The sequence below is a fragment of the Agelaius tricolor genome, unplaced genomic scaffold (assembly GCF_023055355.1).
Source record: "Agelaius tricolor isolate 1412-34295 unplaced genomic scaffold, bAgeTri1.0.p SCAF_7, whole genome shotgun sequence".
Classification (NCBI taxonomy): Eukaryota; Metazoa; Chordata; class Aves; order Passeriformes; family Icteridae; genus Agelaius; species Agelaius tricolor.
Window position 1 is genome coordinate 9,573,654 of NW_027269267.1, and position 13,642 is coordinate 9,587,295.

Consider the following 13,642-nt stretch of genomic DNA (forward strand, 5'->3'; position numbering starts at 1 on the left):
TTCCTTTCGGGAAGGGAAACGGAATCTTGCGATTTCAATGGGCACCAGGAGAGGAATCTTTGGTGCATGTCCCTGCACGTGATGACATGCCATGCCTTTAGATGGCTTTGACTTTGGGAAAATATTTTTTTCATTTTTTTTCCCAGTTTTTATAAGCATCCATGCTATGTCTTTTCTATCTTCCCCTCCAAGTTGTGTCTTCTTCCTTGACTTTATCTCCAGCTTTTGCAACATCTGGGAGCTTAGTTTGGGCATCTTTCGGTTTTTTGCACGGCGCTGATAGAATCCCGGTCCATTTTCCTCTTGTCACTCAATTGCCCAAATTTCCCAATTTTCTTTTTTTTCTCCTCTTATTGCAATTCCTTCAATAGTATCTCCATCCCAGCGTCTTTCTAAGTCCTTCTTATCTCTTTGACCTTCAGCGGGGATCAATTTTGACAAGCTTTGCTGCATGTGCCTGCGCTTGATAGCATATGGGGAAGATTTTTTCTTTTTTTTTTTTAGTTGTTTATGAGTGACCATACCATGTCCCTCATATCTTCCCCTCCAAGTTGTTTCTTCCTCCTTGACTTTTTCCCCAGCTTTTGCAACATCTAGAACTTAGTTTGGGCATGTTTTGGTCCTCTGCACTGCTCTGATAGAATCCCGGTCCATTTTCCTATTGTCACTCAATTGCCCAAATTTCCCAATTTTCTTTTTTTTCTCCTCCAATTGCAATTCCTTCAATGGTATCTCCATCCCAGCATCTTTCTAAGTCCTTCTTATCTCTTTTAACCTTCAGCGGGGATCAGTTTGGCTAACTTTACTGCATGTGCCTGCGCTTGATAGCATATGGGGAAGATTTTTTCTTTTTTTTTTTAGTTGTTTTTGAGTGACCATATCATGTCCCTCATATCTTCCCCTCCCAGTTGTGTCTTCCTCCTTGACTTTTTCCCCTGCTTTTGCACCACCTGGGAGCTTAGTTTGGGCATGTTGTTGTTTGTTGCACGGCGCTGATAGGATCCCTGTCCATTTTCCTATTGTCACTAAATTGCCCAAATTTCCCAATTTTCTTTTTTTTCTCCTCGAATTGCAATTCCTTTGATGGTATCTCCATCCCAGCGTCTTTCTAAGTCCTTCCTATCTCTTTTGACCTTCAGCGGGGATCAATTTTGGCAAGCTTTGCTGCATGTGCCTGCACTTGATAGCATATGGGGAAGATTTTCTCTTTTTTTTTTTAGTTGTTTTTGAGTGACCGTACCATGTCCCTCATATCTTCCCCTCCAAGTTGTGTTTTCCTCCTTGACTTTTTCCCCTGCTTTTGCACCATCTGGGAGTCTAGTTTTGGCATCTTTTAGTCCTTTGCAATGCAACTCATTTCCTCACAGACCATTTCTTGAAGACACTAAAACTCCTGATTTTCTGGATTTTGGGGGGTTTTTTGCAATTGCATTTCATTTGATCCTATCTCCTTTCCAGAGTGTTTGTAAGCCTTTCTTTTTGGGTTCGCAAGATTCCGTTTCCCTTTTGGAAATTTTGGGATCAATTTTGGCAAGCTTTGCTGCATGTGCCTGCACTTGATAGCATATGGGTAAGATATTTTTTTTTTTTTTTAGTTGTATTTGAGGGACCATACCATGTCCCTCATATCTTCCCCTCCAATTTGTGTCTTTAAAAAAAGGATAATTTTTTTAAGGAAAGGACTTGCAGCGAGATAACAGCTACAGGATACCTAAATCATTCAGAGGAAATGAATTTGTTGCCCTGTTATCAGAAGCAGTGAACTTCCCACCTCTAAGGTGCTGATAGGGTTTAGATGAAGAAGATGATATGACCAGAAAGAATCCTGTGTTTTAATGGAATTTATGCGTCTTGTTTGAGGTGCATGAATATGCAACAGGTTATGGTTTTTAAGGGTTAATCCTCTCTTACTGGTGTCCTTTTACAGGCTTGTTCTGCCTAAAAAAGGTACCCGGACGTCCGTAAGTCTTTGGGTCTATTGTGTCATATAGTCCTAATTCAATTTGTCCAAATTATTACTACTCTAATTGTATTACTATTTTTATAACCTTTTTATTACTATTAAACTTTTAAAATTTTTTTTAAAAAGTGATTGGTGTTTTTCACATCAGGTATGTCCTTAGTGGTAAATCCCATCCTGGGCTGTGCTGGGAGGAGTGTGGCCAACACATGGAGGGAGGGCATGCCCCTGTACTTGGCCCTGGTGACACACCTGCAGTGCTCAGGTCTGGGCTCCTCAGCAGAAGTAAAACAAGGAGCTCTTGGTGAGGGTCCAGCAGAGACCACAAAGATCATGAGGGGTCTGGAGCATCTCTTATGAGGAGAGATGGCAGAAGCTGGGCCTGGTTAGTCTGGACAGAAGACTTAGAGCAGATCTCATTTGTGCACATAAATATCTCAAAGTGGGTGCCAAGAGGGTGGGCACAGACTCTTCAGTGCTACACAGCGACAGAACGAGGAGCAAAGGCCATAACTAACACAAAAGAAGTTCTGCCTCAACATGAGGAAGAACTCTATGTTGAAGGTGCCGGAGCACTGGAACAGGCTGCCCAGGGAGGGCAAGAAGTCCTCCTGTCTGGAGACACTGAGACTCCGCCTGAACACACTCCTTTGACACCTGCTCCGAGCCCAGCCAATCCCGGCCGAGCCGAGCCGATCCCGGCCAAGCCGAGCCGAGCCTGGCCGAGCCGAGCCGAGCCGAGCCTGGCCGGGCCGAGCCGAGACGGGCCGGGCCCATCCCTGCCCCGCCGGACCAGCCAATCCCGGCCGAGCCGAGCCGATCCCGGCCAAGCCGAGCCGAGCCTGGCCGAGCCGAGCCGAGCCGAGCCTGGCCGGGCCGAGCCGAGACGGGCCGGGCCCATCCCTGCCCCGCCGGACCGAGCCGAACCCAGCCGGACACAGCCGAACCCAGCCGGACAGAGCCGAACCCAGCCGAGTTCAGCCGAGCCCGCCCTCGTCTCCTGCTCCCATTGGTTGGTTTTGCCGCGTCCGTTGCTAGGCGGCCGTTGCTAAGCGGGCGGCCGGGCGGGCCATGGCGGAGCGATGGCGGGACGTGTGCGGGGTGCGCATCGCCCCGGCCGAGCTGCGCTTCACCGACGCCGTGCCGGGGAGCTCCTACCGCGCCGCGCTCACCGTGCAGAACCTGCGGGCGGGCGCCTGCCACCTGCGGCTGCTGCCGCCACAGGAGCCCCAGGTGAGGGCCGGCCGCGAGGGAGGCGGCGGGGCGTGCCCGCGGCCGCCCCTCTGCGGGCAGCGGCCTCGCACCGCTCCAGCCTCCGGGAACAGCGGCAGAACGAAGAGAACCCTGAGCTTCACGGTTCTCTGTTCTCCCGAGGCTGTGAGAAATTTAGAGAGAGCTTCCTTCTTTCTAACATCCATAGTTTTACTACAAATAAATAGGCTTTCCTTACTACGTCAGCCATTAACATTTGGACTTGAGGGTGCTTGGAGGTCTTTTCCAGCCTGAGTGTTTCTGTGATCCAGTCCGAAATCCTGCTTTGTGCACTCCAGAATTCATCCCACAAGAAGCCCACGAGTCCTTGTAACTTCAGGGAACATTCTGTAAAAATGGGTCACTTTGCTGTGCTGTGAACACCAAATCTGAGAAGTGACAGCTCTCTTACCTCATTTCTAAGTTGTATACTTTTAAGATTTTTTGACTTGGGTAGTTCCCTTGTGGTACTTGCTTGCTGAGAGCTTTCTCAGAAAAGAGGAGATTGAAGTTTTATCAGAAAAGAGGAGTTTTAAGCTTTCTCAGAAAAGGGGACGTTTGCAATCTTTTCTCAAGATAGTATGATTGCTATTAATAACATCTGATAAATTCTGGAAAAGTCATTGGGTTGCCAGGCCTTTTAAAGGCAAATGCCTCTCTACAATTCTAACCAGCTGATTCCTTGTGACCCATGTGGCTCCAGCAAATGCCTGCTGTGGTTATTGGTTTATTGTTTGTAAATTATGCCAAAATTCAGATCAAAAGGTTGGGTTGAATTGACATCAGGGGTTGAACAGAAGCTGATGTTGCCTTTTGTTCATAGCAGCTTGAACTATGAATAATTCAGGATAGTCATCAATCTGATTTTCAGACAATTGAAGTACCTTGGGTAATTTCACTATCTGAGTAGTGAGCCTTTCTTTTTGAGGGCAAGAGTGGCAGCTTGATTCTTATTAAACTGTAGCTGAAGACTACAGTTTAATAAGAATGAACTGGAAACTGTTGAGAGTGCTTGATTTGGTAGGGCTGTGCTTGTTCTGTTTTGTTGCTTTTCATTAGCCTTATCACTTTTTCATGTGCTACAGAAGCAGAAAGGCAGAGTCAGTTTTAGAAAAGAAAAAGGTAACTGAATCATAGTTTTGTGGTGTTTCCCTCTGTGATTAACTCTTGCCTTTTGCTGTGTATTTTTACAGCACTGTACATGAGATTTACCCAGATGGCAGCTAGGGGACAAGATTCCACTTCACACCCTCAGCTCCAGAGAGGTCTGTTGTGTTGCCCCTTCTCATTCCCAGACCTCGTGTTGCTGTCTGTGGTTACAAGGCTCTGAAGTGTATAACTCCTCTGAAATACATTCTGGTGCATTACATGCACAGAGTGCATGCACTGAGAAATAACCTTTCTTCAGCTGTCATAGTGCTTGGCCAAGAAATGCCTTCCAAGGAACAAAGCTCACAAACAGTTTTCCATAGGCTTCATTGAATGTTCCTACTACAAAATACTAATTTTGCCTTGTATAAAATGAATATGTTTGGATGTTTAAGTCTTTGTAGAGAACAGGTAGATTCTACACACCTCAGAATTAAAACATGGCTACTCTTTCAATATCACACCCATAATCACGATGTGCATGACATAAATCTCCTTTAGGTGAGTATACTGCTATGAGGATTCTAAAGGAATAGAAGAAGATGCTTGGGCAACAGAAGCAGCAAGTAGTAAATTATGTTTGCATATTTAAAACATAAACTAGAACAGAAAATTTAGAGAATACTGGGAAGACTGTCTTTCAAAAATAAAACATATTTAAACTGGACATAAAGAGCAGAAGCCCACCATACATGGGGTAATGGAAATTTTAAGGAGACTGAACCACCAGAGGAGCTCTAGATTTACTTTGAGACTTTCCTAGGAATGTGGGAAATGCTGGATTTCCCTCTATGTGCTAGTGGGTTACTTGTTTCTTCTGTTCAAGGAAAGGTGTGGGAGGTGTTTTATTTAAACAGATGCTTGCTGACAACAAGTCCAGTCGAGTGCTTTCCATCCTTCTGGATTTTTTCTCTTTCATTTGATTCCCAACACTGGAGGTGCCTTGGGCTTTTCAAGCAGATTTTCAATGAGCAGTGAGACTTTCTGTTGATTTCAATCAGACCTAGAGGAAACTCTTACCTTCTCCCCTTTTGTTGCTGCTTTGAACTGAGACTTAATGCTTATTATTTTCTCGGGCACTAAAAATATTCTTTACTAATAGCTGATTTAATTTTGCATTGCTTCAGAAAGTTTTTTTGCAGCTCTCTTGGAAGAACTAGAAAATTTGGCTAGTTCATTCTGTCTTTCTCTTTCCCTATAAAAAGTCTGAACAATAAATAGGGAGGTGAAATGATAAAATCCTGCATATAAGTTCATGGTAAGTTTTAAATCAGTCTTTATGTTCTTCTGAAAATAAACTACATGCATATCCTTCTTAATCTAGAAATGTGTAACAATTAAAAACGCTTTTTTTTTTTTTTTTTAAATTGCAGTTTAAATTGATTGTGGAAAATCCAGAAAAACTCCTTGCATCTGGACTTCAAGTTAAAGCTGTTGTGGAATATACTCCCAAGTGTGCAGAAAATCTTCAGGATAAACTAATTCTTTTAGTAGATGATGACATAGTTCATATCCCCGTGCTTGGGTATGGTATTTAAAAGTTTATGAGCTGCTGTTGATATTTGCAGTTTAATGTTGTGGAAAGTTTATTTCTGTATGTCAGTTATGGCTTTCTAATTAGTCTGTCAATTGCATAGAAAACAAACAGTAAATTTTCTTAGAAAAGTAAGATTTTTCTTTTTTTTTTTTCCAGAGCAGTGCATGGTTAAGAAATTCATTGGGATGATATCCCTGTAAAATCATAGAGTCTGGATTTTTAGTTTTGCCTTATTCTAACTTTCTTATAATGTTGATAATTTTGAGTGCTGTATTATTAGACATGTCAACAACTGCTCTTAATGTCTTCTGTTCATACTGAATCACTGATATAGAACACTTTACAGTAATTGTCCATAACAGTTGCAAATCTGGATTATAGTGAAACATATCTTGCCTAATTCTAAAAATACAGTGCATGTTTTAGAGCAATGTCACTTGTTCAAGGATTTTTGAAAATTTTTATCAGACTAGTATTGTGCAGGTAAAGCTACTTAGGATGATAATGTTACTGGTGACCCCTTTCTGGAAAGGACTTGCAGTAGATTAAAGTATTTCACATCTTCATGTTTAAGTGTCTTTTGCAGGGGAAACACTGACAGGCTTTAATAATTATTTTTTTATGTGTTTGGAAAAACAAGTTTTCTCTATGATTTTTTTAATCAGCATTTTACAAAATGTGTTTTGTGTCAAGCAAAAGCAGTAAATTCCAGCTTCATGGAAAAACCCCAACCAGCAAACCAAAGCAAAAAAATAAACCTCACACTGTATTAAAACACTAACCCCAAACCTTTTAACTTGACTACCTCCTTTTTGCAGGTCTGTATCTATTAGAAAATCTCATTGCTTTTAGAATGTATGCTTATTTCTGTCCACTTGGGAAAGGAGACACTTGTATCTTGAGAGGAGAAATACTTCTGTTTCATTCTTCCAATAAAACTTCTTGTAAGAATGTCTGGATACTTGGAAAGTAAAATTTTTACAATTGCTTTGAGTTTACTCTAGCTTTGATAGCTAAATCCTATTTTTTTGGTATGTTTTTGCCACATCTAGCTGCTCTAGCATCATGTCTTTCAAGAATTTATGAAACTATTTTTTTACATTACAATTAATTATCAAAGAGAATTAAAAAGTGTATTGAAACTCCTGGAAGCAAATTCTGTGGTGACATTTCTTGATTAATTTTTTTCTCGGTCCCTTCCTTCCCCTTCCCCTTCCCTTTATGCAATAGAGTGTTTGGGCAGGGTCTACCTTGCTTGACTTATTATATTTATTCTTCTTCTTCATTATTTCTTCTGTACTGTATGTGACACAGATCAGGAGATGGAATTGCTCCTGCAGGTTCCTGTTTGTGGCTTAGAGGAGATAGACTGCTGTGCTGATGTAGAATTCCAATTGATTTGAAACACAGTTTATGTGAGATCACAAGTGTCATTGTATTAAAAATTAGAGTCTTTAAAATACAAGTTTCCTAAGGCATGATCTTTCCATTGTGGCTCAAAAGTGCCCAATACAGTGATGTCATCTCACTGGCTGAGGCTCCTAAATAAATCATAGCAGTAGCTCATGGCTTGTGTCGTTACCCACTTCTGTCTGTTGTTGAAGTCACATAAAGTATGTATCAAACACAAAACTGTAAACTGGAATTACTTCTCTGCTTTTAGTTCAGGCAGCTCATAATGAATTGTGGTGAATTATTTGGTCTTATTTTGTGATGCAACTAACTCAGGATAGTTTTACTTAAAATACTGTAATGAAGTATTTAAAATGAAATAGAAACGTGTGCATTCAATTTTGACTAATCATTTATAGCTATATTGTTTTAAAGTTAGAATACTGAGTCATTAAAAAGACTGATAGATAAGTACCTCTCTCTTAGATCTTCCCTGTGTATGCTGTAGAGCTGAAGTGAGTTGCCAAAACCTTGATAGAACTAGTACAAAAAAAGAACTCTCTTCCACTGGAGTGCTTAGTCAAATTTCTTTTAAAATGCAAAGGTATTTTCAAGTTTTGGGAAATAATATGTTGTCTTTTCTCTGCAGATTGATTCCGTACTGTGATCTGGAAATACAGTCAGAGGTTGATTTTGGTGAAATGATTGCAAACAGTAAACTAGTTACTAAACAGATTAGTATTTCTAACCATGGAACAATTGCAGGTAAATATTTAGTATGCATTAAATCATACAAATATTTTACTTTACTGAAAAAAGTAATTTTATGCAAGTCAATACTTCAGTGACCAAGTAGCAATTAACTGGGATTTTGGGTTATGCAGATTATGAGTATTGTAGCTGCATGTGTTGTACATAGCTCACTGTTTATGTAGCCAGTACTATATATCCATTTAAGAAAGAAAAAAATACTTGAGAACTTTGAAAATTTTATGAGTTCTCTACTTTTGAGTCCCATTTGGAAGATGCAAAAATAATAGCAGCTCATTGCCTTAGTGTGCCCAGCACAGACAGCAGCAAATCACATCTGCTCTTGTTTTGTGCTGCTGTGATCCCCAGACCTGTCTCTTGAATAAACAGCTGCAAGTTCCCTGAACTTTCTGACTTGAGGTCCTCTGTGATGGGAATTGAATTGTATTTGTTGTTAGAAGACAATGAGAGGCCTTTTATCTTGCTGCCATAGCTTTTGAAATCCTGCAGCTTTTACAACAGGCACATCCTTAAATTTCTGTCAGCTGCTATTCCGAGGAGAGTAAGAAACATGGACAAAGGAGTTTAAGAATGCTTATATGATCCAAATAACCTGTTTGACTGCCTTTTGCACTGGAGAGAGTTTGCAAATACCTTTCTCCAGAGGCAGGGTTGCAACTATGCTGAGTTTCAAACAACAAATTCAAGGCAATTAATTATTTTTGTTCCTCATTTGTACAGCTGCTTGTTACATTAAAGACTATCTTTTTCTTTGCTTTAGGCCAAAGTTGTGGGAAAATTTCTCCCCTAGGTTTTCATGTGAAATATTGTGCCAAGAGAAAATACATGATTACAGAAACACAGAGTTGGAATATTAAAAGAAAAAAAAAAGGCAAAATAAAAAAAAAAAGCAAATTTCTGTCTAGATGAAGAAGAATCTTCTCAGAAGCAAATCTTTTATTTTTTTTTCCATGAAGTAAATGGAGAAATTATTGTGGATGTTTTTCCTAGCCAGTTCATCTTAAAGATGTAGAATTCTGTTTATATAATCAGGTCTTTCTCATATATGCTAACTTAATACTTCGAGCAATTATGATTAGGTAAAGAAAATGAGATAACCTACAGTGTGTGTATATATATACACGCCTACAACTACAAGTTGTATGATAAAAATAATTATCATACAACTTGTAGTTGTATGGTAACTAAGTTTTATAATTTTTTTTTCATATTGTGTAGGGAACTGCTTCCAGTTATAAACTCTGTTGCATGGTACATGCATGCTGCATGGTGGAGTTTTATAGTTTTACAGCATTGGATGAAAATTAGAAAGAAGGTGATGGTTGGTAAAGGATGTCTTGGGGAGAGACAAGGGAAGAGCAGCTGAATCTGTGTTTCTGCAGGCTCTGTAAAACATAACATAGCAGGTCACAGTAACAGGCAGCACGTAAACTCTCTGAGCAGGAGGTGCTCTGTGCTGGCCTGAGACTTAAGGATTACATTTCACTTGGCTTTCCATGCACTGAAGGAGTCCTTTGGTCATGCTTCTGATCTCATATCAGAGATTATCTTTTATATTAAATCAAAGAGTGCATTTTTTGTGCATTTGAAACAATTTCTTTATTTATATGATATAATGTCAGATAAAGTTGTTGGTTAAATACTGTTTTTTTTTCACATTTTTAAAAATATTTGTATAACCTAGAAATATTTACTGTTCTCTTCTGCAGTAGTAACTTGTCTTGGGTATGGACCAGGTAATAGGAACTGTTGTTACCCTGCAGTATGCACTTAACTTTTTGGCACCTGTAGCTTCTTAGAGCTTTGTGTAACTTGCAGATGTTATTTACAGCTACTTCATGATATAGTAATTTTTCTTTGGAATGTTAGTACCTTTCCTGTTACAATCACAGCTTAAAAAATGGAATTGGACATGTGGGTGTAATAATTAAAGAAAACCTGGAAATTATTATCTACTCTTGCTTAGAAACACCTTGTAAAAAGGTAAAGTCTATGTTTCCTGTTTTCATAGGAAGATATACTGCTTGTGAACATTTGCATTATGTGTTGTGTAATTTCAAGTGTGTAATAGAAGCATATAAATCTACAGCTTTATATTGTATAGCATTCTGTTGATTGCTCTGGGTTTTTTAGGTGTATTTAAAATATCATATGATGGGCTGGTCCTGCTTAACATAAAACCTGTCAGAGGAGTTGTAAAGCCAAAATCTGCAAGGAAAATTCGAGTGGATGTCTGCACAGATGTACCTGGAGTCATCAAAGAAATGATGAAGTGAGTGTATGACTGAAGAAATACAGCTCTGTAAATTCTGGTTTTGTCTGTTATTTATTCTAATCTTTACTGTGAATGTTTATCTAAAAAATTAGGTTCCTAAGTGTCAGTTGCTGTCTTTAATATTTAGTTTTATTAAATTAATTTTATTGTTGCAGTATCTCCACAGAAAAGTGATGCATAAATTGTATACCTGGCTGTGTTAATAAAAATCTTCCATAATTTGTAATGATCTGGGATGTTTGCACATTTCTCAGAATAAAAATAACAAGGAACTTTTGTATCTTTTACCTTTCTGCACATCCTGTGATCCTTAATTTTCTTACCTTCTGTAACTGCATGTTTTCTTTTAACTCTATGTATTTCAGAAGTCTCAGAAACATTCTGGTGCCATTTGGAGTATCTTATTTTCACTGGAGGGAATGTATTTGCAACAGTGGAGTAGATTGCTTTTAAATGCATATCTTATAGAATCCTGGAATCCCAGCATGGTTTCGCTTGGAAGGGACTTTAAAATCCTGTATTTCCAACCCCTCTGTCATGGGCAGGGACTTTCCACCAGACCAGGTTGCTCAGAGCCCCATCCAGTCTGTCCCTGAACACTTCCAGGGGTGGGGAGTCCACAACCTCTCTGGGCAGTGTGGGAATAGGGAGTGGTTCATTTGTTGGGTGTTTTGTTTTGGTGATTTTTGGAATCATCAAGATCAAGCTTCCAGGCAGGAATAGCTGCAGTTCTTTCATGCTTATTCAGATGAACTTCTAGCTCCTGTTCCCTACAACAAAATTAGGTATTACATGCTAAAATTGGTGTTTAGATACAGTGACTCTGAGGGATAAGAGCAGTGTATGTTGTCTGTGGACACTTCCTGATTCTTTGCAGTTGTTATTCCTATTGTTTCCAACATTAAAAAAGTCAGAATACCAAATCAAACTGAAAACTCCATCATGTAATGTACAATTTTTCCTGATTGGTGATATTCCTGTTAGGGCATTGTCTAGAACATGCTCACTTGCCCTGCTCTCCCACTTAGTTTATCTATGGAAAGCCAGTGATTTCAATGCTTGGATTGGGCAATTTTTTTCTTTTTGGCACAGATTCTAATACAAAACAAACTAACCAAACTGATTATTTCTAACTCTTCTCTACATTGCCTCTTGCTGCTTGCTGCTCTTGCTGGCAGAGTGGAGTTGGAAAGTCGTGGCTGCACTGAAGTTTGGGTCAGAGGTGTTGTGGTTGAACAAGTTCTTAAAGTTCTTGGAGTGAATTGTGGAAAAGTACTGAAGTGCATTAACTTTGGACCTCTTTACTTTGGGACTTCAAAGACAGAACAAATATATTTATACAATGAAAGCCCTGAGTGTATGGATTGGGTAGCAGTACTGGAAGACAATGCCATTGGAGGAGAGATGGTAAGAAACTACTCTGGTTCTTCTTTTAACTGAAAACTTTTTTTTCATTTCTGCTTTTGCATTTTTTATTTCTCAACATTTGTCTTCTATCTATCTACAGATATTTCAGAAAGCCTATTGACCAGGAAATAGTATGACATAGTAAACAATATGTCATACTATTTCCTGGTCAATAGGCTTTCTGAAATATCTGTCCAACCAACACGTTTTTTATTTCAATTTAACCCTAGAACTGAGTTTTTAGATATTATTTACTAGGAGTTATCAAAATAAAATTTGAGTTCTAAGATATTAATAATCTGTGATTTCACTTGTTTTTCTCAGATAGTGAAATAATCTGAAAATCATGTTTAAAAAAGAGAATTCAAGACATTGACATGAAATTGATTTAAAAATTGGTTAATTTAGTTACATTTAGTTACAGCCATGTGCTGTGTAACTATGTGATTGCCATTTTTTGTGTTATGTCTTTGTTATATGTGAAAATGTATATGTAGGAATAAAAACAAACAAAAGGGAAAGCAGAACAAGCTGAACTATTCAATATTATGATTTTTTTTAGGGGACAGATCTTCAGGGGAGTACAGATGCTGTTTTACATGACTTAAGCCTGAAAACTAAAGATGTAGATGTTTCCACCTTGATCTTGTGTGCTCCCAATCAAGGAACTTTGGAGCCTTATGAAAAATCTTTGATTACAGTCTGCTTTAGTCCAGAGTGAGTGAGTGATACCAATCAAATGCACACACATACACAAGCTGGTTGGTCTACACTGTTTTGCAAGAGCTGTGTTAGAGAATATTTTAAATTAATATGTCTGCAAATTATTTCTGAGTAACTTCTTATGTATTTATGTGTGTTAAAAGAAGTTTCTTGTTGTGATTCTGCAAATAAGAAAGCAAAGCCTTTCTATGAAGGGTTGCTATGATTTAATGTTTTATAATACCCTAAGGGTGTATTTGGACCAAGAATTGGTTAAGATGGTTTTATGAGAATAAGAATTTTATTTGATTTTGCTGAATATTAAGGATCAAGAGAGTGAAACATTTCAGAGAGCTGTCATCTCATAAAAAAAATCAAACCCAAAACAAAAGCTAAAACTAAACATAAAAAAACATTTGTTTTTAGATGAGGAAAAGAAAAAGCAAATACTCTCTTGCCATTTTCCCTTACTTAAATTCAATACAGGTAGTTATTATGCATGTGATATTAATTTAGAAAACTGTTGCAGACTGGAAAAGATATCAAATTACCAATATAATAGGCACACAAATATTGATGAGCTTAAATATGTTATTATTTGCATTTTCTGAAAGGAAGTACAAAGATAATTTGTTCAAGCTGTTACTGACAACAAAGAGGCCAGACTGCATGTTCAAAAATATGTTTTGCTTTTTTTGTGGGTTGGGTTTGGAGGTTTATTTTTTTTTACCATTTTTACTCTTTTAATTTGAGATTGTGACTCTTCCAGAAAATTTGAAAGAGACTTTGAAGTGAATGATGCATCACCAGTTCAGGATTATGTCGTGTTTCTGAGATTTGAAACTGCTGGGAAGAGAGGTGGCTCTCTGCAGAACCTCAGCGGTGGTGCCACAGCAACCACAAGTATGTTAGAAATGGATAGTCACCATCAGAAATGTATATGAGGATGATAAAACTGTGTATCTTGACTTTTTAAACTTAAAAAAATAATCTTGGTTGTCTTAATAGTTTTATGGTAAACCTGTTTTGTTTGTTTGTTTATATCAACACAAATAAATAAACTTGCATCTTGAATGCTGCAGCACTAAAACCTCTTTGAACAGTGAGTAGAGAGGAAGGATTTATGTGTGTCATTAATGAACACCTGTTACTTTATTATAAATTATAATAATTATAAATGCAAATATTTAAAGGAAAT

General features: G+C 38.5%; 1 protein-coding gene across 1 annotated transcript in view; it reads left to right on the top strand.

Annotated features, from left to right (window-relative positions):
• Positions 1-3,008: 3,008 nt before the first annotated feature.
• Positions 3,009-13,642, top strand: part of CFAP47 (cilia and flagella associated protein 47) — a 263,505-nt gene continuing 252,871 nt past the window's right edge. The window contains exons 1-7 of the mRNA XM_071430336.1: positions 3,009-3,193; positions 5,734-5,885; positions 7,939-8,054; positions 10,194-10,332; positions 11,514-11,742; positions 12,305-12,459; positions 13,214-13,347. Coding sequence (XP_071286437.1) covers positions 3,032-3,193; positions 5,734-5,885; positions 7,939-8,054; positions 10,194-10,332; positions 11,514-11,742; positions 12,305-12,459; positions 13,214-13,347 — 1,087 coding nt within the window. The 5' untranslated portion in view covers positions 3,009-3,031. The remainder of the gene's footprint in view (positions 3,194-5,733; positions 5,886-7,938; positions 8,055-10,193; positions 10,333-11,513; positions 11,743-12,304; positions 12,460-13,213; positions 13,348-13,642) is intronic.